This window comes from Agrilus planipennis, unplaced genomic scaffold (assembly GCF_000699045.2).
Source record: "Agrilus planipennis isolate EAB-ADULT unplaced genomic scaffold, Apla_2.0 scaffold237, whole genome shotgun sequence".
Lineage (NCBI taxonomy): Eukaryota > Metazoa > Arthropoda > Insecta > Coleoptera > Buprestidae > Agrilus > Agrilus planipennis.
In genome coordinates this window covers 39,520-64,163 of record NW_020438951.1, presented here as the reverse complement: position 1 = coordinate 64,163, position 24,644 = coordinate 39,520, and the positions used below count along the sequence as shown (strand labels likewise).

The window sequence follows — 24,644 nt, the reverse complement described above, 5'->3', positions numbered from 1 at the left end:
TGGGCCACTGCACATAGTGTTATCTCGGAATAAGAATAGTGTAGAGAAAATATTATAAAGGCTATAATTTGTTGTTGAAGGTTGATACCTTTACCCACTTTGTCGCCAGTCAATCCTCTAGCTACCCAGAGAAAAACGACTGGAAAACCGCTAGTGGGCCACTGCACATAGTGTTATCTCGGAATAAGAATAGTCTAGAGAAAATATTATAAAGGCTATAATTTGTTGATGAAGGTTGATACCTTTACCCACTTGGCGCTAGTAAATCCTCTAGCTAGCCAGCGAATAACAACTGGAAAGCAGCCAAGGAGGCACTGCACATAGAGTCATCTCGAAATAACAATGACGTGGAGAAAATATTGTAAAGGCTATAATTTGTCGCTGAAAGTCGATACTTTTACCCACTTTGTCGCTAATGAATCCTCCAGCTACCCAGCGAATAACCACTGGACAGTCGTCAAGAAGGCACTGCACATAGTTATCTCCGAATAAGAGTAGCGTGGAGAAAATATTATAAAGGCTATAATTTGTCGCCGAAGGTTGATACCTTTACCCACTTTGTCGCTAGTTAATCCTCTAGCTACTCAGCGAATAATGACTGGAGAGCCAGCCAAGAAGGCACTGCACACAGTGTTATCTCGGAATAAGAATAGCGTAGAAAAAATATTATAATGGCTATTATTTGTCGCCGAAAGATGGTACTTTTACCCATTTTGTCGCCGCCAAAGTGACACTTCACACAACCTATCTCGAAGTAGCAATGGTATAGAGAAATATAGCAAGGGCTATAATTTGTCGCTTAAAGATGGTTCTACGTCATTTTTATTTCGAAATTATACCACCTTGGTAGCTCTGCTATGTTTTTTCGCTGGACTAGCAACAAAATGTATAAGGGTACCACCTTGCATTTTTCTTTCTCGTCGCGCCTATCGCTTCTTATATTTTTCAAACTACCAAATGTAGCATTGGGTAGTTTGCTTTGTTCGTGAGTATATGTAGTTCCTTAGTCATTTGTAAATTGCTTTCGTATAGAAAGACTTAATTACATCTCAATCAACCAAAAATGTGTATTGGCTGAAAATTAATTGTGTAGTGCTTTTCACTGCATCTTGTTGAAGTTTAAATTTTTCTTCCTTTTTCGATCAGGTCGTTTTCGTTCTTATCTACCATCTACGTACTACAATTGCGTTGGTTGTTGCTAAATAGGTTCTGTAAATGACTACATGATGTGAATAGTTTGTATCTAATTGGCAATTTACATTTGTTATATAAATCAATTGTCTCCTGATATACACCGAAGGCTGGAGTGTACATATTTGAAATCATATTTTCTGCACGACATTATATCCAGGAAAATCATGTTTCCCACTGACTGCATAATGCATGTATGCATGTAAATCGGTGTGTACTGCACAGTATTCGTTGTTTTGTCTGCAGTTTTGATTGTAAAACGCTTTGTGTAAAGTTGGACTTGCATTTTAAAGCATGAAACAACAGAAGTAAAACTTTAGATATTTGTAATAAAATTCTATCTCAAACATGAATTTTAGATTCTAATGTGTTTCTGTTCATCTTTTTAATGTTGTACGAAATGTTGCAGTGCCCACTTATTTAAAGTCTATAGGTAAGAGCATTGATAGGTAATATGTTGAGCAAAATGACATCTTATAAATATTTATATGATGTTGGCCAATTACGCCCATGTGTAGCAACTTGTATAGCCCAAGAAGCACAGGCTTGCTTCCTCCGCAAACGCCTCTGATAATTTTATTTTAATTATTCATGTACATAAAAAAAATAGGTTGATGAATGTAACTTTCAAATCCAATTTCATTGAACATTTGATATTTTTTGACAATTTAAAGCATTGTTTATCCAAAAAACCACTGTGTGTAGCCTTATGTCTACGTATATGAGTGTAATCTTGTATTTTTGATGTTCTATTGTTTTGTTAATTTTGTATTTCAACGTAGGCATTACCATTTTGACTATATAATTGTCCATTAACCTGTTTTGTTTTTGTTCAGTGTAAAACAATTAAGGAAACATGCGAGTTACGAGACTTGTTGTATTACAAAAATATAAGTTTTCGAAACTAAACGTGTACTTAAGTATGCTGCGTTATCCTGAGGCCGTAACGGATGTTTGCAAACCTATTGCGATCGCTCCATTATAATTATTAACCATTTATCATTATAGACAATTGAATTTATTAAGAACATGCCGAGTCCACGCGTTAACTGTGCCCTGTGGCCAACTGTAACATGTCCGGAAAGTAAACACATAGAAAAGAAGAAAATTACTTTCATAAATTAATAATAGGTACCAATCCTCTAGCTACCCAGCGAAAAACGACTGGAAAACCGCTAGTGGGCCACTGCACATAGTGTTATCTCGGAATAAGAATAGTGTAGAGAAAATATTATAAAGGCTATAATTTGTTGTTGAAGGTTGATACCTTTACCCACTTTGTCGCCAGTCAATCCTCTAGCTACCCAGCGAAAAACGACTGGAAAACCGCTAGTGGGCCACTGCACATAGTGTTATCTCGGAATAAGAATAGTGTAGAGAAAATATTATAAAGGCTATAATTTGTTGTTGAAGGTTGATACCTTTACCCACTTTGTCGCCAGTCAATCCTCTAGCTACCCAGCGAAAAACGACTGGAAAACCGCTAGTGGGCCACTGCACATAGTGTTATCTCGGAATAAGAATAGTGTAGAGAAAATATTATAAAGGCTATAATTTGTTGTTGAAGGTTGATACCTTTACCCACTTTGTCGCCAGTCAATCCTCTAGCTACCCAGCGAAAAACGACTGGAAAACCGCTAGTGGGCCACTGCACATAGTGTTATCTCGGAATAAGAATAGTGTAGAGAAAATATTATAAAGGCTATAATTTGTTGTTGAAGGTTGATACCTTTACCCACTTTGTCGCCAGTCAATCCTCTAGCTACCCAGCGAAAAACGACTGGAAAACCGCTAGTGGGCCACTGCACATAGTGTTATCTCGGAATAAGAATAGTGTAGAGAAAATATTATAAAGGCTATAATTTGTTGTTGAAGGTTGATACCTTTACCCACTTTGTCGCCAGTCAATCCTCTAGCTACCCAGCGAAAAACGACTGGAAAACCGCTAGTGGGCCACTGCACATAGTGTTATCTCGGAATAAGAATAGTGTAGAGAAAATATTATAAAGGCTATAATTTGTTGTTGAAGGTTGATACCTTTACCCACTTTGTCGCCAGTCAATCCTCTAGCTACCCAGCGAAAAACGACTGGAAAACCGCTAGTGGGCCACTGCACATAGTGTTATCTCGGAATAAGAATAGTGTAGAGAAAATATTATAAAGGCTATAATTTGTTGTTGAAGGTTGATACCTTTACCCACTTTGTCGCCAGTCAATCCTCTAGCTACCCAGCGAAAAACGACTGGAAAACCGCTAGTGGGCCACTGCACATAGTGTTATCTCGGAATAAGAATAGTGTAGAGAAAATATTATAAAGGCTATAATTTGTTGTTGAAGGTTGATACCTTTACCCACTTTGTCGCCAGTCAATCCTCTAGCTACCCAGCGAAAAACGACTGGAAAACCGCTAGTGGGCCACTGCACATAGTGTTATCTCGGAATAAGAATAGTGTAGAGAAAATATTATAAAGGCTATAATTTNATAGGTACTTCAACCATTTGCTATTAAATAATATAATAGGATTTTTATAAACTATTTGAATAATGTACTTTCGTCGGACGCAGCCGACCTACCGATTCATTGCGCGGTGCAACGGTCGAAACTTTGCGCGGTGCAACGGTCGGACTGTGCGCGGTGCAACGGTCGGATCTTCGCGCGGTGCAACGGTCGGACTGTGCGCGGTGCAACGGTCGGATCTTCGCGCGGTGCAACGGTCGGACTGTGCGCGGTGCAACGGTCGGACTACGCGCGGTGCAACGGTCAGATCTTCGCGCGGTGCAACGGTCGGGATGTTCAAGTCCGTTGATTTCAGAAACCAACCGGGCCAGTCGGTTTGATCTTTGGTCGATTAATTACGTACCTATTTGGTCTTACAGTTTTGACTTGTCTCTCTTTGCTTGACTAAGACCAATCCTACCGGAAATTTGTTAGGACAGGGATGTCCTCTTTTGACCATTTTACGACATGCCCTATTAATGTTATTATTAATGTCATGTAGCTTGATCCTGTGACAGCTTTATCAAAGTTTGAAATAGTTTTTTGATGTCTCCTTTTCATGATCGTCATGAATTTGAAAGTTGTTCTGAAAAATTTTATATATACATAATTTAGCCCTATTCAAGGCATATGATTTGGTTGAAAAAGTTAAAAATGAAATTATGTTTTTGCTTTTGTTGTTGTTAAATATTACTTGAAGCCATTTGAAATTTGTTTCATTTTCGTTTTTCTTACCTACGCTACGTGAAGAAACAGGACCAGTTTGGTTCAGAATGTCGTTGTTATTATTATTGCATTACATAATCGCGAAACGCCAAAATTGGTGATGACTAAAATAACGTCATCAGTCGCAGAATACCGTAGTAGTCGGTGGGCAGCGTCAGCGTGATGAATGTAAATGATAAATAATGAAAGATTACCATTACCTAGTCCATTACCATTATCATTCGCACATGAAATAGACATTTCGTTTTATACGTTATAATTTTAATGAGTCAGTGTGTTATATCTGCCTATGTGCCTATTACTTATGTTTGTTTGTTGGTGCAAAAGCTTTCAAATCTTACATTTTTACGACGCTTTGTTGTTTGCTCTTTTTATTGTTTTAACGTAAGGTTTATTGCACCTGTTACGTTAAAATTTAATAGCAAATTCACCTGGGTCAAGTTCCAATCGTAAAAGAAATGCAGCATATATTGATTATAGATTTACTTGAAGCAGGAGAATGTTTGAACCGATTTAAGGTTCCCCTACTTAATAATAATATCGTTGTGATATTTAAATAAGAACTCGAATGTGTTTATCCCATTTCAGCAAAAATCTTACAGTTAAATCTATATAAATTTGGTCCCATCGTATAGATAATCTTTTTCTTAGTGTCTTAAACATAGCTTCCATTAAAATATTTCATTATTAAATTTAATTTCTGTATTAATGTTGAATTTCTTTATTATGGTGCCTTCTACCAATACGTACTACTATGAGCCATGTAAATATCATCAGTAGAAGTCCACATCGGCCAATTTCGTAGTACCCTGAGCGCCTTAGTACTGTAGTAAATTTGATCACAGATGTCGCGGCAGATTAAATAATAATTACTGCTGTAAATACCAGAAAGGTATCAAACATAAATTAGATACTTAAGTTGTCAGTCTGTTGAAGAATTTAACCAAAAAAAATGACGTCGAAGGGAATTGACCGAAGCAGTTTGGTCGTATCCTGATTTCTTTCATTTCCGCGGAAAATGGAACATGTTTAAACGAAGACGCAGACTTTGACCGTTGGTTTCATTGTTTTCGTTTTTATTTGTTGACTTGGCGACTACTTCATACAAGTGTCTGTTTGGCCGCAGTCATCGCCGACTTAGTTGTCATTTCCGCATTGGCGAACTGCTAGGTCGGTAGACACATTCCGGAGCTTATTCCGAGCCGTAGATAATTAGTAAAAGCTCTTGTTTTCTACTATCTATTATGCAGATATATGTAACTGCATAATATACAGTAGGTAACGTTTTCAACGTAAGACTCCTGCTGCAAAACAATTTAAAATTTGGAATACTAGTAGTTCTTTAAATTATTCAACATATTGACAGCTTATTTGCCTTATGCCTCAAATAAATAGACTCCTGCGACATCTGTAGTCAGATTTAGTGTATTACTAAGGCGCTCGCGTACTATTTCGACCGCTTTTAATTAATGTATGGATTTATTAAAAAATGAACTATTTTGATGTAAGCTATGTTGTGCATCAGCAATACAACAAATTTTGTTAACAACAATTGCCCGAATTCAATACTTTTTGTAGAGGAAAACATAACTTTTATACCTGCTTGCCTTTAAGCGAATTTTTTTACGTAGTCCAATTAATTAAATAGCAAATTCGGTCAAGACTAAGTTGATTTCCAATTCCACATTAGAGGCAACGTAATAAACATCGATCGCTTATGAATAGTTAATTAGTGGTTGCTGAAATAATAAGTCTTTTATTTCTTATACTCGTTCGCGACAAAGTTTTGTAGCTAATTGAAGAAAACAAACCACAACTCTGGCAATATTGTTGTCTAAAGAGGATTTAAAAAAAAGAACAAGTTGTTCAACATTAATAATTTGCCTGTTTACACATTAACAATTAACGATGAAAGGGAAGACGAGCGTAGAAGTGTGCGAGAAAATGTGTCAGGACGAAAGCCACTTGTCATACATGTAATTGAAACGCTCTCCTACTGTCTTGTCGTGGTTAAATGTGGTAAATGTTCATGTACTTGAATGGGTAATGAGTGACGACAGGCTTATACCGCTTATTATTTATAGGTACCTCTCATTTCACGGTTTTTTGTTACAAAGGTTTATTTTGTTTGACGTCGATACCCTATTTCAACCCTTTAACTATTTTACTTTCATTTCTGTTTCAGGCAAAACAACGTGCGTCCGTAAAATGGCTTTTATCGAAAGCATTTAATAACAAAGTTCCTGAAAATCTTAAGGAGCCTTTTTACAAGGATCATGAGGTAAGATTAGAAAATATTAGACCGATACAAGTGAGCATTAGAGTTAATCAGTTTAATGATTTTAATAAATGAAATATATCCAGTTAGGGTTAGGAAGCAATCAGTATGATGGACGCCAACCGCCATTTTAATTTTAAGAACTTTGTAAGCTATTGGTGAAGTGTAAAGGTAAAATGTTGATGTATTACAAAACTAGAAACCGTAGAATTAAGTATCTATATTTTTCAATTAATTAGTAAGTGTACCGTGCAAAGAATAAGTTGAACAAAAGTGTTATGTTAGTTGTTTAAGTAAATATCAGCTATAACGGTTTCTTAGTTCGGTTTTACTGCCGTTTTCAACGAAGAAGAAGACATTGTAGCGGAAGCGAAACGCATCAATTATTTCTGGACTTCGAACCGCACACTTTTCACATAATGACTTATTAGAACGTCTCCGTTTTATTTGATATTACTTATTAAAGTTGTATGAGATACGGCCAGAATTCATTATTTATTAACTAGTTGGTTCGGTATTGTGCTCCAGCATACGTGAAAGACCATTTTTATCAGTGTGCAGTTGAGGCAGAGACCAATAGTAATAAAATATTTTTTTTTCTCTTCTGTAACATTTATTAATTTTTTTTTTATTTTTATCGTTAGTTCATTTACTCATTGTCTTCTTTCGATGTGCCTAAGTTGTTTTTAAAAGTATCAAATATGGTATAAAAAAGTAGTTTCCAAGTTTTATAAAACAACTAATGGTATGGTCTTCTTTTCAAAATATTACATTCGTGTCTTTTAGTGTTTTTTAAGATTGGCCTAATTAACGTAAAAGTCTTCATTAAATCCAAACAGCAAGGTATTTTTTTAAAAAGTGATTAACAGCGAATAGTAATCGTGAAAAATTGTAAAACATCGTTTCACCTGTTATTACACAATCCATGACTGTAACGATATACACAGATGTTTTTACTATTCCTTTTAAATCACTTAATTAAAACAAAAACCACTAATGAATTTTCGTTTGATGACAGTCACTCTGTCGAGTAAAAGATTAAGTGAAACAAAAAATTATCTCTATTGTGTAATATTCAGATTTTTGTTTCTTTAGTAACAGGTGCTAAAAATACTTGATGTTGGGTAATGTTTAATTAGGTTCGTAGAAACTACTACTAATTTTATAAAATTGAAGAGAATCGAATTTTACATATTCCCCTGTTAACCGCAGAATATTACGCTAACAAATATTGCGTTTGTTCTATTTTAAACAGGGTATAATAAAAATTGTTTGACACAGCTAGTTGCCTGCTTCTTAACAGGCAGTTAGTTTCGATCAAACAAAACATCACTTCACGATATACCTCATTTCAGTCCTTTAACGGTACCCCCTATAAAGCCTGATCTTCATCGAATGTAGATTTCCTGACTAAACTCTTACGACATTCCCTACTAAGACTGATATGGATACCCTACTTCAATCCTTTAACGATATGCCCCACTAAACCTGATCTTGTTCTAATGTACATATCCTATCTAAACTCATTTACGATATGCTCCGTCAAGACGGATGTGGCCCTGATGTGGATGGCTTACTTCAATTCATTAACGGTGTGACCTATTAAACCTGATCTTGCTCTAATCTGGATTTCCTACCTGAATTCTTACGGTATGCCCCATTATGACTTTTGTGACTCTGATATAGATACTCTGCTTCAATTCTTTGACGGTTTACTCTACTAAACCAAATCTTTCCCTAATATGGATACCCTGCTATTAAGACTGATGTGGCCCCGATATGGATTGCCTACATCAATCTTTTAACGATATGTTCTACTAAACCTAATCCTGCTCTAATGTGCATATCCTCGTATTAAGACTCATATGGCCCTGATGTGGATATACTCTGTTTCAATCCTTTAGCGATATGACATATTAAGCCTGATCTTGCTCTAATGTGGATATCCTACCTGAACTTTTACGGTATGCCCCATTAAGACTGATGTGGCCCTTTAACGATATGCTCTACTAAACCTGATCTTGTTCTAATATGCATATCCTATCTAAACTCATTTACGATATGCTCCGTCAAGACGGATGTGGCCCTGATGTGGATGGCTTACTTCAATTCATTAACGGTGTGACCTATTAAACCTGATCTTACTCTAATCTGGATTTCCTACCTGAATTCTTACGGTATGCCCCATTATGACTTTTGTGGCCCTGATATGGATACTCTACTTCAATTCTTTGACGGTTTACTCTACTAAACCAAATCTTTCCCTAATACGGATACCCTACTATTAAGACTGACGTGACCCTGATATGGATTGCCTACTTCAATCCATTGACGGTATCCTCTACTAAACCTGATCTTGCTCTAATGTAGATATCCTCGTATTAAAACTGATATGGCCCTGATGTGGATATACTCTATTTCAATCCTTTAACGGTATGATATGTTAAGCTTGATCTTGCTTTAATCTGGATTTCCTACCTGAATTCTTACGGTATGCCCCATTATGACTTTTGTGACCCTGATACGGATACTCTACTTCAATTCTTTGACGGTTTGCTTTACTAAACCAAATCTTTCCCTAATATGGATACCCTGCTATTAAGACTGATGTGGCCCCGATATGGATTGCCTACATCAATTTTTTAACGATATGTTCTACTAAAACTGATCTTGCTCTAATGTGCATATCCTCGTATTAAAACTGATATGGCCCTGATGTGGATATACTCTATTTCAATCCTTTAACGGTATGATATGTTAAGCTTGATCTTGCTCTAATCTGGATTTCCTACCTGAATTCTTACGGTATGCCCCATTATGACTTTTGTGACCCTGATATGGATACTCTACTTCAATTCTTTGACGGTTTGCTCTACTAAACCAAATCTTTCCCTAATATGGATACCCTGCTATTAAGACTGATGTGGCCCCGATATGGATTGCCTACATCAATCTTTTAACGATATGTTCTACTAAAACTGATCTTGCTCTAATGTGCATATCCTCGTATTAAGACTGATATGGCCCTGATGTGGATATACTCTATTTCAATCCTTTAACGGTATGATATGTTAAGCTTGATCTTGCTCTAATCTGGATTTCCTATGCCCCATTAAGACTGATGTGGCCCTTTAACGGTATGCTCTACTAAACCTGATCTTGTTCTATTGCGGGTATCCTCGTATTAAGACTGATATGGCCCTGATGTGGATATGCCCCATTTCATCCATTAACGGTATTATCTATGAAGTCTGATCTTGCTCTATTATGGATATCCTACCTGAACTCTTAAGACTGATGTGAGCCACAATTGTATTTATTTTACTTAGACAAAGTCACAGATAATAGCTATACATAATAAATGTACGTTACATCATAAATAGGTCATCATGGGATGTCATGTTTACTTTTATTGCACTACAGTAATTAGAAGACCTTGTTCTGTCACGCATGTAAGGGATTTAAATGCCTAATTAACCGTTATTTAATTAAATGAGGAGCACCGATTAAGTATGCATTGGAAAAAAATTTCCTGTCAGGGATAGTTGTTTATTTTTGACGTTAGTCGATTTTGTATTGTTAAATTGACTACGACTTTAGAACAGTGTGCTACCCTTAATAAAATAAAGATTTTTCTTGCATTACAACAAGTTTAAAAAGATGATAATAAAGGTGCGAACGTTATCTGCCGTCTACGGTTTTGTTGTTTAGTATTATAAGCTGTGAGAAACGAAAATAAAATTAAACTAAAATAATGTTCTTCAGCTAATTTTAACATCGTCGCTTATTTTCAGCGAGTGGGTCTCGCATTGAGTCTCACTGCGCCGGATGCATTTCTTGTTTTAAACTATTTTATGCTGCACGAGAAAAACCTATTTACAACCGATGTAAATTCAAATGAAATGTAATGCACATATATTGAAGGAATAAGATTCTTGTTTTTGAAATTTCTATCTTCTATCTAATTTGGGACTAATCAGGCAGCCAGACTTGGTCTGGACAGGACTACCCTGTGTGGTTTAGACAGTGTATCCACATCAGGGCCATATCAGTCTCTATAGGGCATTTTGTAAAAGAGTGTTGCTGCTCAATCCCATTTACAGTAAATTTGTTTCTATAGTTGTTTTCCTGCAGGTTGAGGTGGTGACGTTGACCCCACAAGAAGCTTAATTTAATTAAATATGCGAATGTAATTCTTTTACTATGTAGACATATCTATTTTGCATCAAACTCTGCATTGATTCAAGTTTTGTATTTCAAGTTAATTTGTTTCTATCTACTCTTACGCTTATGTATCGTTAGTTACTTGTAAATGTTTTCCATGTCCTACAGTAAATACTTTAAAATTCAAATTTTAGTACCTGCTTAATTAAAAATGGTGAGTCGAATCAAATTATAAAAATAAAACTGCTGTTTTAATTAAGTTGTTATTAGTTATAGGTACTAATTTACGAATTAATTTTAATTTCTTGTTCTTATTTTTGAGTTCCTTTGTTACTTGTTAATTCCGAATTTAAAATTCATTGATCATAATTGTCTTATAACAAAATGTGTTTGTGGATATGGGCGCAGTTTATTGAAAGTTCAATGTTTAATATTTAAATATGCGGAGAGAAAATTATTTACTTTCGAAAGATACATTTTGCTAAAGGCTTTATAGTCTGAAAAAAAGAGAAACCGAATAGTTACGCACATTACTGTACTACGGTAAATGCAAAGTACTTACCCGAAATGTTCGTCATTATTAAATATTTTCAATATTTAAATGCTATTGATTATCGGCGTAACAAAGGACTTAAAAAGTGGAAAGAGAAGGAACGGACTGATTCTCTCTAAGCCGGAGTTTCTAATTATCATATTGAATGCTTATAATTGTTCAAAGGAATTAACTAGTTTACAAATGGATACGCAAGAACGTTAAAGTATTTTTCTTTTTTTTTTTGTTGCAGAGCCAGGAGCATCTCAAACCTCAAATAGTACTCTCTCTGGCTAATGCAGAACTTTATTGTAACGCTTTAGGTAACATATATTCGGATCCAAACTATCACAATCTAAATCATTGGTCGATACTACAAACATTGGCACGCAAAGGGATTTATGTCGAAGAACCCTCGGATGGCGCTCAGCTCACGGAGACTACCCTTATACAAACAAACCCGCTCAGAATGGTAAAACAATTATTCGTTAAAGAACTTTTGTAAATTTCTGTTCGTTGAAGTATTTTCCAAAAGTTGTATGGAATTTTTATGGCTTTTTTTTGTAGAAATAATTATAAAATTCATGATTTTTATTCTTATTAAAGTATTTACTTTTCAGAGTGCTCATATGGCCGTAATAGAGGCCATCATGTTATTGTACGCTAAAGAGGTTGTGAGTCCTGACAGAGTCCTGGCAGCTGTGCAGAGGTTCAATCAAAGAAAAACGTCCTCGCCGGAGAACTACGAACAGGGTCTGCTTTTGTGGATCACCCACGGATGCGAAGCACTCAAAAAACGGATTGAACAGGAGACTGAATCCAATATGCCCAATGGTGGAGGAGAGGTAATAGAATCTTATTTTTGTAAATAGGTATGCAACACATCGTACACTTCAACATAAAAAATTGCTGATACTAACCACGTAATACAACTTTGCCCTGCGCTGATAGCACTATTAATTTCTTTTGTGTGTAATATTTAGATTGGCTTATTCGATTAAAAAGGAACAAGCAGAAATACCACAATATAAATCGAAACTAGATTCCAAAGTACGCTGAAACTGATTTATAAATGATATCAGTATCAATTCCTCCTTTGGAAAGTTGTTTGATTGTTTTTTTTTTTGTTTGACAGGGCGACAGGTTACATTCTCCCGAATTTCCTAAAGTTCAAGACTTCAAGGACCTCTGTGATGGCGTAGCTTTAGCAGCTCTGATCTCATTCTATTGCCCCGACGAACTTCCATGGAGCAAAATTCGCGTGTCATATCTACCGACAGTTTCCGAAAGTCTGCACAACATAGGTCTTGTTCAAAGTTTCTGCCAAAGGTGTTTGCCCGCTTCAATTTTTCACATGGTGCCCGAAGACGTTACATACATGAGAGGGTAAGAAATAATTAGATTTCTCTATGTGTACACACTTGTGTGATTAATCCAAAAGTTACCCATATTTGTTTAATACTCCACAATATTCCATCTTATGTAACGCCGTCCCTAACTCCCCTTTGACCCTCAAACTTAAGCTATCCTATATTTAAAAGTTCCTTTTTTATGCCATTATTTTATCGTAAAAGAAAATATTGACTTAGTAGTTTTAGTAGACATCTGAAGTTGTTGTCTGTGAAATTTAAATGACTATGCTTTTTATTTGCGCTGGCAGCAGTATTAAAGACATTCTTATTTTTCGTAGGTCGATGAAACAGAATTTAGTAGTTTTTCTTGCCGATCTATTCAATCTTTTGGAAATAAATCCTGCAAAGTGTGTTCGCTATCCGGAAATGGATAAAACATCATCGAATGGTAAGTGAATGTAAATAAACGTATTTGATCTTAGTGCATATATATATAAAAGAACTACCCATAAAACACGAAATTTAGACCGGTCAAACGATTTATTATTACATTATGCTTTTTATGTTTGTTTATGCTAACATTTTTCTTATTATGTTTGTTTGCACCTAAGTGTTTTGTTGTACTTTCATTTTTACGTTATTCTCAAAACGAATATATAATTACAATCATATAAAGCCTTATGTCTTATCTTTTAATTCAGAAATTACGTGCAAGAAATTGTAAAAATTGGGGTTTCTTTATTACAACCGGTGTTCACTTTAATAAAGAAATTGTTTTCTAATTTGGCGAATTAATAAGGCTATTCACCTCACCACTTCTGTATTGATTTACTCTTTAGCAGTCCACAGTCTTTGTCAAAATTGTTTGCAATGCAAAATCTGAATTAATACTTTTTAGTATGCTGCTAATAATAATTGCAATAAAACCAAACCGTTTCTGAAATTTTAATTTTTTTGTTTTGACTAAAACTTTCAATTATTGAACAAGAATGTGGGAAATAAACATCGAAACTTCTGATACATTTTTTCGGTATTCATTATAAAAGGAGGGGAATAAAACACATGTAATTTGAAAGGTATTGTGTCGTAGATATGTACAAAACAATAATTATTTGTGTATGTTGCTGTTAGAGTAGGTAAAATTAATTTATAATTATTAGTGGAAAACACTTTAAGAAGCATTGGTAAAATAAATTGCTCGATTTTCGATTATAGCCATACTACTCAAATTTATTGGCAACATGTTGCCCCCAAGCGAGGTATAATTTTTCTTTATTATTTTATTTTATTGGTACTTTTTCTCAGACTGCGTAGGTACTCTGAAAAATGTTGAATACCGACCTGTACGGTTATTCCTTAATTTGCATATAGTGTCGGTCAATATCGAAATAACCACCGGCTTCCTTCTTGTAAGACTCACATTACCCACCGTTACTACTACAGTGCTTACTTTTGCTTTTTTGTCTTTCTTTTGCTTTTTATAGAAAAGTTTGAAACAATGTGGTGGCAGTACGTTATCGGTAAGATTAATTTTCTTGATTGATATTTTCGCTTCTCTAGCTGACTTATTTTTATTTGGTTTGGTTTAGATTTTCTTTATTAATTTTGTTTGTACACTATTCATATAATTTATGATAGATTGGTAGATAGAACGTTTCTTATAAATAACTAAAATTACTAAAGTCTGCAAATGAAATCAATTTTCTCAGTAAATACATCATGATGAACATGAAACTTGTAACAAATAAAATAGGTTTTTACTCATGTTCTAAAATAATTGTTAAAGAAACAAATTAAAAAATTATTCGTGGGCAATAAAGCCCTCAGATTGTAAATAATATATAGGAAATACCTATACACAAAAAAAGAAATAATTTGGTTAATCCCCTTTTTGATGACATGCTTGTGTGGTTGCGGTTGTAGAGGGTTTTCCGGCGCGCAATGCGCACGGGGTGGTACATAAGCGAAATCTGCTGCATTCCGTGATGTCCCCCATCCCGGATTTGCGCAGTGGTCTAGATGATTCTTCTGCTTCCAGCGCTTTCCAAGGTAAATTCCGAAATTCATCATCTCGGGCTGGTAGAAAATAGAGATACAAAAAGACAACAAAAACAAAACATTTGTTAGGATCATTTCACCGCTATTCTGTTTCTGTTTAATGTGGTTGCAAGAGAAAAATGAGAGTTTATTTTAATAGGAAAGTAGTAATTATAATAATAGAAAGTTATATACTTGTTTTTTTAATTTACTGATTGCCACTTTAATTTCTTGTTATAAGTAATCTTATAATCACTACTTTTCTGGCCTTTTAGTTATTTTTGTAAATTATTTACAGATTTTACATATTTTGTTGTACGTGCCCAGTTTGCCTTGGTTTAAATTTGTATTTTTGTTGCAGATGGTTTTATGTGTGTCTACCTACAAACTGTATATTCTATATTACTTTCTCGACCACTGTATTTAATTTTTTTTTTAAATCAATTAATTACTGAAACCATTTACCTATAGGTTTAATTTCTTTTAGAATTACATTGCTGTTTAATTATTGGTTGCTAAACCTAAGTAACTTTATTTAGTTACTACCCCTTTTGTGCATGGTATGTTGAAACCCATATACTTATTTTACTTACATTAAATAACTTAATTCTTGCATGTATTAATAATAATGTAAAATATTAACATAACTATTTTTGTCTGCATTGCTACTTGGTGTTGTTATTAAAAATGGTTAATTATTTCATTATTATAATATGCAAGGAGAAAAAACTCATCAATTTATTAATATTTTGTAAATACATAAGAAATAGTGTAGTGCATTCCGCATACACTTACTTAAATGAATTTAATCAGTAATTAATGATTATTTTGTTTGCGTTTTCCATGCAATATGAACTTAGCGTCCTTTTAGTAGCATAACATAAACAAACACTCATTAGAGTTTTTGCATTTTATTTTTGTTTTTTTGACACTTATTGTTTGATAATATAATCGGTCGGTGTATATTTATTTATTTATATTTATATAAGTAACTTTCACTTTTCCTATCTTGTAGTGATGAAAACAACTCCAACGCACATGCCTCTTCGCAAAACAAATTCATTTCAGCAAAGCATGTCTGAAATGAGCGAAGACAGTCTGCGAAGAGGCTCCGAGGATTCATTTGTCGTTCATAGGAGTAAAAATATACCAACGTTGAGTTCCGTTATAAACGACGAACCTCTGGTGCCAGCGCGACTCAAAAGTAGCAAAGAAAAGCAAAACCATGACAGCAAGGCCGAAGAGCGGGGAGAGACAGTAGCTGCTGGACGACCTAGTAATTGGGAGGACAGTAGAAAAATTAGTTATGGGGGCAGAAGGTCCCGGAGAAGTAGTGTTTCCGAAGAATCCCAGTTAACAATTGAAAATTTTGGAGGCAGCCAAGACAACATTAATTTCATTGGAAAAAATCCTGATAAAGAGGTAAAAAAAATTATTTTTATAATATCGTGGAGGTACTGTTAAACGGCTAATGTTTGTAAATAATATGCATTTCAACGAAAGGGGGCATTCGATATTATTTTCATACATTTACAATGAAAAAGGGGTCAGTTCAATCGACAGTATGCAACCAAACATACATCCTCTTTATTCATGTTGCATAGATTTCTCGAGCAACGAACAATAAATTGACTTAACCTTTTCTCTAATACAGTAGATGATTTTAATAAAGGAGACAATCAAAGTCCCTACATAGAATAGTCTGTAGGTAGATAAGTACCATCTTATGGTGGATTGAACTCCACTTTAGGGTGATTATTACTAAGTTTATTTGGGTTTTTTAACATAGTGTCTACAGTTCAATGAAAACCTTTTTTAAAGATGGTTTTAGATAAATCAACATATGAGCTTTTTAAGAGACATTAAGCAGTTGGGTGGAAACGCTTAATTGTATTGTGAATGGGGTACAAAAGGTCTCCCCTCACAAATGCGACCGCGTTATATTGGTATTTAAAGTACTATAGTTGTTTTGTATAATTACAGGTAGCTGTACATGTAGGTCGTAAGATTTCTGCGCCGGCATTCATCGAAAATCCGGCGGTGCGTTCGTCGGTGAAAGACAACCGTAGTTCTATTCAGTTCGGTTACGACAATGGCTGTGAAAAATCGGATGAAGACCACGAAAAACCGCAATTGCGTCGCCAGTATAGCGCTGGTGCTATACCGTCCTCTTTCGGCAAACTAAACAATAACAGTGGCAGCAAGGAGAGTATCAAGGATGGTTTCACCAACGATATAGTTGATGGCGAGATCAAAAACCGACTTAGTTTTGCCGATCTAAAAAAAGACTTGATAACAGGGGGAGGAGAAAGTAGAGCTATACAACTAGTGTATATGCAACAACAGCAAGAGAAAGAAGCGACAACGAACGGTGCTCCAAGCGAAAAAAAGACTACAACATTCGCAACATTGCCAAACACAACTACTTGGCAACAACAGAGCTCGATAAATCCTCAAAATAGCGGCGAAAATAATGGAACCAACGAAAATGGTAGCGGAAGTAATGTAATGTCATCTCAATTAAACGACATCAAAATGAAATTGGAAGAGAAACGACGACACATTGAGAGCGAAAAGAGGAGGATGGAAGTGATCATGAATAAGCAGAGGCAGAAGGTTGGCAAGGCAGCGTTTCTACAGGCCGTCACCAAGGTAAGTACAAATTCGAAAATCCCCAAAATGATGCTTTTGTCGGTGTGTATTTTGATTGTTAGGAAGTGTTGCTTTTGTAAGTTTCTAAATATCGTAGCACAAACTTATCAAGTCACAAAGGTAAATCAGATGTGTGAAATTGATCTTCCATTGTATCAAACTAAATTTATGTCAAAGTGGTAATTATAATTTTTAGTAAAATGCTAGACACACACAGATGTCTCAAGAAATAGTGCCAAGAAAAAGCAGAAATTTGGGTAATCTTAAGGGAATTTAAAACTTCCCAAAGTATTACACGTTTCTGATATGTTCTCTGCCTCCCTGTTTTCATAGGATACTATTTCGTGAGACACTCTGTATTAAAAATTGCGCTTTTAAATGATTTATTTTATAAAACATAATACCAACAAATTTTCGTACAAACTTAACATATTACACACACAGCTTAAGGTTGTACACTTTATTTGTGCAAATTTCTTCTCACTTATACACCTATTAACTAAAAATGTAATAACTTGAAATTTTGTAAATAACAGGACTGACATTTGCTTCTTCAAATTTCTTTTTTGATTTTCTTATTTTTCACTTACAGCTTACCGAAATGGTAAGACACTCGTTTCAAGGAATTTATATTTTTCAAAGTCGTAATTATAAATTGATATATTTTATTACATTGTTTGTTGTTAATGTGCATTGTTTTGCATGTGTTCGTTTNGATTAGTTTTATTTTGGTAAACTTCTATGTTCAATGCACTAAAATCACTAACAAAAATTGCAACCATTGTCATTTAAATCAATTCTTTACTCAGTAATCTGCAAATTAAATAGAAAACTGTAATTGTAGGGTATCATTTTTGAAATTAAAATGCTTCCCATAGTTCAAAAGTAAAAGTGCTGACATTAGAATTACTCGAACAGCTTTTATCGTAATAGTTGCTTAGATGCACTCTGCATTCCTATTCATACACTCGCATATACATAGCAGGTTTTGTAGAATATCAGTTCATTGATCATTCAAACACATGATTACATTGAGAAGTTAGTCGCGTAGAAAATTTTGCACAGTTCTTATTTATCTGATAGATGTCTTTCAGTTGGTTAAGTATTGGTGGAGGTTCTTATTGTGTGCCTAACAAATTTCAGGGCAAAGGTAACATTCTTAAAAGTTCAAATGATACCACCGAACCTAACTCTCCTGGTGGTTCCGAACCTCGAAGTCCCTCTACTGATACAGTTTCTAAACCACAGAGACCTTTAACGTTACAGGTACTTTTCTGTTTAAAGTTGAGATATTATCACTCTTAACTAACGTATACTAACATAGACGATAGTTCTTGATTGCACTCGTTTTATAACAAATTAACTAACAAGTATTGCTGTAAGTAGATTGAGGAAGGATTATGAAAAATAAATTACTTTAGGCAAAAATGTTGGTAGAAGTTCTTAGGCTTTATGTATGAATGGGTGGTTTACAAACGTTTTTTCTTTTTGCTGTAATTTTGTCGTATATTTTAACATAACTTGAAAAATAAAAACTGTTAATGATTGATGAATGTCCAAATATTTTTTATAAACGGAGTACAGAATATTATGTATATTTTTTGTGTATTTCAATGTTTTAATTTTAGGAAATTAACGATGATGTGGTCAACGTCGAAAAGAAGTGGCTTAACCAGGATCAGCCGTTCGTTGAAACCCGAAGGACGCCTGATATCGAAAATATGGATTTAGAGCAGTATCAACAATCAATAGCTCAGTACGTTGAAATCTATTACAGCCTACCCAAAAAACATTGATACATTTCTTTTCGTTTTCCATTTCAGAATGAATTCTAGTCTTCAGAATATACAGGTGGACATTCAACGATTATCATCACAACAAAACCAAATCCAAGCTGCCCAGCAACAAGTCTACTCTCAACAGATGCAAAATTATCCGCCTGTTTCCAATTATCAACAACCCCCTGTTTCACAATATGTACCTACATATACTACGCAACAATTTACCCCTCAAGGTAAAGTTTCAATTCAGCGTTAAAATTACGTTTTGCTCATACGTTTTGTGCTTCGCTAAGATAGACGAAAGCTACAACTGGTTTGTATCTCATTTAGAGGCATCTCTTAATATGTTTTAACGCTTATACTACAATTTTATAAACATATTATCCAATGAATATCACACACATTTTTCAGTTCGAAAATTTGTAGATTTCAATTTTTCTTGTTACAGGTGCAATATACAATCATCCCCTGCAGTCGTATTCCAGCGCTCCGCACATTCCTCAGGCCATTTATGCGCAAAAAAGCGCCCCTAGTCCAAATATTCAACAGCAAGAGCCTCATTTTTATTTGCACGATCAACCCATGATGACAACACCCACTCCGCAACCCACGCCACAGCGAAGAACATGGGCCACACCACCACCCTCTGCAGAACATGTTCCCTTCCTGCCTGAACAACCTGAAATGAGAACGTGGAACAAACCTCAAAATCCGAATTCGTTCGTTTTGCACGATGTTCCTCCAAATGACTCAAGGTTGGTGTTTCTATTTTTCATGCTACAAACTTTTGATTGTTTGTTGCTATAACAATGTTTAATCCATTAAATATCGGTGCAAGTAACTTTTTTGTTGTAAATGTGTTGTTTCAAAGTGTCAAAAGTTTGAAATTGTCAGTTTGAAAAGAAAAGTTTCCAAAATTGTTTCCCTTGTGCAAGAAATTGTCCTTATGTTTTCTTACCCGCTTATAAAGCATGGGTCCGAAGTCCTAATGTAATTAAAGTTTTGCTATTATTAGTTTTATTGATGAACGAGAACCAGCTTTAAAAAGAATACCTAAAAAAATGTTGATGTTATTTACAGAATTTTGAAACAGCCCTAATTTTTTTAATGGTCTGTTAAGGAATATTGAAAACTAACGAGAAATTATTTACATTAAACGTATTCCAAATAGGTCATTTTTTTCTGTCGTTGATAACAAAAAAGTATTTATAATATACAGTAGGTTTGTGGACAACAGTCGTTTTCAAAATGTGGTTTCGTCTCCGAAATATCACCAGCGAGACCAGGCGCCAAAATATCAACAGAATGGCGAAGAGTATCCTCTCAATCGTAGCAACAGTCACCCTGGTTTCACTCTAAGCCAGCAGCACATGGCACAGCAGCATCTTATCAGGGGGTCACCGTCCGCATCGCCACAACACCGTAACATTCATAAACAAATATCGCAATTAATGGACGAAGGAAAACGGTCCGTTCTTTCGGCGACTTCCACCCCAGTTAGTTTGCATCAAATGGATAACAGGGAGCTAAGGAAGAGTAGCATTACTCATGCACCGATCCCGGCGCCACCTGCAGACGACATGGAACCTCAGAATATATCTTTCATTGGAAGCGGTGGTGATCCAATTAGCGAAGGTAAGTATATCAATTATGATACGTTATTTTCTATTAGCATTTAGTAACAATTGCAACGTAAATATTTCTTGTGTCTAGGCATTAGTAAGTTAAATATTACGTCCGGAACTAGGACGTATCGAATACCGTCCCCTACGCGACCGCTTGTAACGCGTGCTTTTCAAACTGGCCAATCGGTTGATCGATCTTCTGTAGAAAAAGAATCACCGCCGTTAGCCGCCGAAATCACTAGTCTCGATAAGGATCCGACCAACGAAAAAGGTTTTTACATTAGTTTTGACAACGAACAACCCAAAAGGCCCAAACCGCCACTTAGGGGCCGAAAAGGCTCACCGAAGAAGAGCTTCAACGAAAACCCTGACGACGTTGTCAGTTTTACTAGACAAAATGTCGAACACCATCACGTAAGGGATTTACCACTTCATGAAACTTGGAATGAAAATTTTATAATTTCAGGAAGAGACCAGACAAGAGAGGCAAAAGAGTTTAGAAAGAGAACTGGCTTTAGAAAGAATGAAACGGGACGATCGGGAATACGAGAGGCAAAAACAAGAGCAAATGGAGAAAGAGAGGCAACGGGAAAGACGCGAAACTAGTCAAGAAAAGCAAAAGGTCACCGCTGCATCTGCCATAATAATAGGGAATGAACTTAGTAATCCTGATCCTGTTAGTATTTTTTTTTTTGCTACTTTTATACGTAACATTTTATGTGTTTTTATTACAATTTCAGGGAAAGCTCATTTTGCAAAATCAAAACAAGGAATTTTATTAATAATAATTTTATGTGTTAGGACGTTATGGACGAAAAGGAGAAGAAGAAGGAAAGAATAATGTTAATGTCCCTTCAGAGACGACAGCAACAAGAGGAAGCAAAAGCAAGGAAAGAAGCAGAAGCGGAAGCCAGGAGGGAACGAGAAAAGGCCAAAGAAGAAGAACGACAAAGGAAAAAGGAAGAACAAGCGGCCAGAAGGGCAGCTATATTAGAACAGTATAAATTGAAGAAAGCGATAGAAGAAGCTGAAAGGGAGGTGAGTGTATTTTAAATTAAATTTTGTGTAATGTATTTTATTGCTACTATTTGTTTCTGTTATTAGCCACGTAGATAATTTAAAAACAAACAAACTAACAAAAACTTAACATCGTTTTGCAAGTCGTTTGCATGAATTTGTGTCATGTTTGTTGCACTTCAATTCCTTGCCACCGTGTGTGCTATTTATAGCAACGAAAAAGTGCGTTTTCCGTTTCAGCGTTTCTCACTTTGTATTTATAGATCGCCGGCTTTTAATTATTCTTCCCTCAAGTTCTTCAGTCCACTTTTTCCTTTTGTTGAGGATTATATTATTCGCGGTCGTTGATCTCGGGACATTTTTAGGCGCCTTTCAAATCCACCTTGCATAGACGTGTTATGTTTATCCGGTCCATTCACACTTGGTGTTTGATATCTCTCGAGCCACCTCGTTGTTTGATTTTCATAATTTCTGCTGTCGTTACACATTTGTTTTATGTTTAACAACATGTCGTTTATTTATTGGTCTGTGGTATGTATTTATGTTTACATGTTTGAATTTTTATTTTAATTTATCATGAATAATTAATGTTTGAAAAATAGATATTAATGGATTTATGATAAATTCGCAATTAAATTTGATTTGAAATATTATATTTACTTTAAAGAACAATTAATGCTACAATTGTAATTTTGATTTACCCAAAGTTAAGTAAAGTTAACCAAACGTGTGAATAAAAAATTCAATTTTGACTTTTTTTACTCAATTTTATATAAATGTTATCATTACTAGCATGTGACTAACATAAAGTATTCACAGCAATTTAATTTTTGAAAACTTTTTTCTGTAAGGTTTATTAATTTACTTCATTACAGGGAAAAGTGCTGGACAGGTCGGAGTTATCGTCTCTCAAACCAACTCCCAAAATGAGACCTAAAGGGTCTGTAACGAGACCTCGTCCAAAAACGATACACATAGACAGCGGGTCTGTTGAAATGGCGGAAGGCATGCTCCAGCCAAGCAGGGGTAAAAAGGGGTCAAGTTCGAACCTTACAGGTAATAGCCCTTCAATCTACTCAAAACGTTGCGCATTGCATGTTACATTTTTTATTATTTATTTTTGTCTTCAGTGTTTTTAGTAGAGCATATATTAAAAACTTGGTCTTTATTTTTGTATCTATTATTATTTTGCTCACTAGTAAATTGTTTTTATCTGGGAGTAAAACGTTACTTTTAACTGTACAAACTTTTCGTTAATTTATTTAGTTTGTGTGTCGCTTTGTATTTTTATTAGTTTCGTTTTTTCTTTTTCTTTAATTTAGCAAACCATTATTCCTCTACTACCCCAATCAAACGGGATTACTACAGGGGATCTCAGGACAGTTTAGCAGATGCTGGACGTGTCGGGAATAGTTTATTATACAGAGGTGTGTTTTACAAAATTCTTTGGTAATTTCTATAATTTAATCCATGTTTACTAACTGCAAATGAAATTTTTTAGCAGTACGTTATTTCTCAGTTTTTGTTCCCTTTTTGTGGAATATAATTTACATACGAAAATTTCGGTTTAAAAAATAGATTCACGAACTGATATCCTTAAATTATGTGAACCTTCGTCTTTCTTGCAATTTCCTCTTTGTATTTATTTTGTTATGTGAAGTTTTTCTACGCTTTCTCACAAGTAGCAGACTAAATGTTCAGCACGCATCTGTTATTGTTTATTATTTTATTAACCCTCTTTTGTCAATTATATCCAGTATGGAACAATCGAGCAAAACATCCGTTTGTTTGTGAGATGTTATTAAAACGTGACAACGTCTTATTTTAAAATAGGTAAATTGTTTGACTGCTCAGTCTCATGAAGTATAAGTCATGAATAAGCGTTGTCATGTTATAAAAACGAGTAGATTTTATGTGAAAAACGTTATCATCCGGTGTTTAAGAGAGTGTAGCACGATGTCGGTTTATTTCAGATTCTCCTGACGACAGCAGGGGTGTTTCGCCCTGCAACAGTGCCAATCAGACCCTTGGGCGCCGTGGTTCATACAAGACCACATCCAGAGGTCTGTATCCCGGCGCTGCCTCACCACTTCGAGGTTGCCCCCTCATATCTTATTGTTTTTATTTTATTTTTTTTTGTTTGATATTGTACCCTGTATGCAAAGCAGCCAGCGGCTTGTGTTGTTTGTTGTTTTTTTTTGTGAAAGTCGACATTCCTCTCTACGTATGTTTTTATTTTTTTCTTTATTGTTTCTTTGTTATATCGCTGTACATTTTGGAGCATTGGTAGACAGCAAAGAGCATTTCCTAAAGCACGAGCAGGCATTTCATTTGAATATCCATTTCATTTAAAACTGCCCTTGTCTCATTGTTGTCTTGTGATCGGAAATATAAGGGTACAATTATTATATCTTTTGTGGGAAAATGTTTTGGAATTACTTCTTGAGAGCTTTTTTCAAAACGTTGCGTTTGAAATGTGGTAGCTTTTTGAAATTTGAAATTTTACTATTTAGGTAATGTTTTGGTCAGTTTGAAATTGGGTTTTGTTTGTTTACTCTTATTATTAGTATTATTTATTCATTCGTTTTGCTTTAAATACTGTATATTTTGCTTAATAAGCATTCGTATATTCCAAATATTTCGCTTTTTTTATTAAAAGATAAATTGTACTACTAATTATTGCATGGAAAATATTTATATATTATTACGATTTTTTTTTAATTTTCCTTGCGTATTCAAAATATTCTTTACATTCAAAATTGAATTAACGAAATGGGTAATACTTAGGTAGG

The 24,644-nt window shown here is 34.9% G+C and overlaps 1 protein-coding gene across 7 annotated transcripts; it reads left to right on the top strand.

Annotated features, from left to right (window-relative positions):
* Positions 1 to 6,582: 6,582 nt before the first annotated feature.
* Positions 6,583 to 24,559, top strand: LOC108741137 (patronin). 7 transcript variants are annotated; one of them, XM_025974822.1, is made up of 20 exons: positions 6,583 to 6,695; positions 11,642 to 11,860; positions 12,009 to 12,233; positions 12,524 to 12,774; positions 13,079 to 13,188; positions 14,225 to 14,260; positions 14,664 to 14,789; positions 15,793 to 16,199; positions 16,761 to 17,429; positions 18,573 to 18,695; positions 19,058 to 19,185; positions 19,253 to 19,443; positions 19,659 to 19,965; positions 20,430 to 20,845; positions 20,924 to 21,249; positions 21,302 to 21,511; positions 21,637 to 21,873; positions 22,728 to 22,908; positions 23,175 to 23,279; positions 23,826 to 24,558. In XM_025974822.1, the coding sequence occupies exons 2-20, from the start codon at positions 11,858 to 11,860 to the stop codon at positions 24,140 to 24,142; spliced, it is 4,368 nt and encodes a 1,455-aa protein (XP_025830607.1). In that variant the 5' UTR covers positions 6,583 to 6,695; positions 11,642 to 11,857; the 3' UTR covers positions 24,143 to 24,558. The 7 variants fall into 7 exon arrangements, with proteins under 7 accessions (XP_025830607.1, XP_025830608.1, XP_025830609.1 ...); XM_025974823.1 differs by lacking the exon at positions 14,225 to 14,260 and having other exon boundaries at positions 23,826 to 24,557; XM_025974824.1 differs by lacking the exons at positions 14,225 to 14,260; positions 18,573 to 18,695.
* The last annotated feature ends 85 nt before the right edge of the window (positions 24,560 to 24,644 follow it).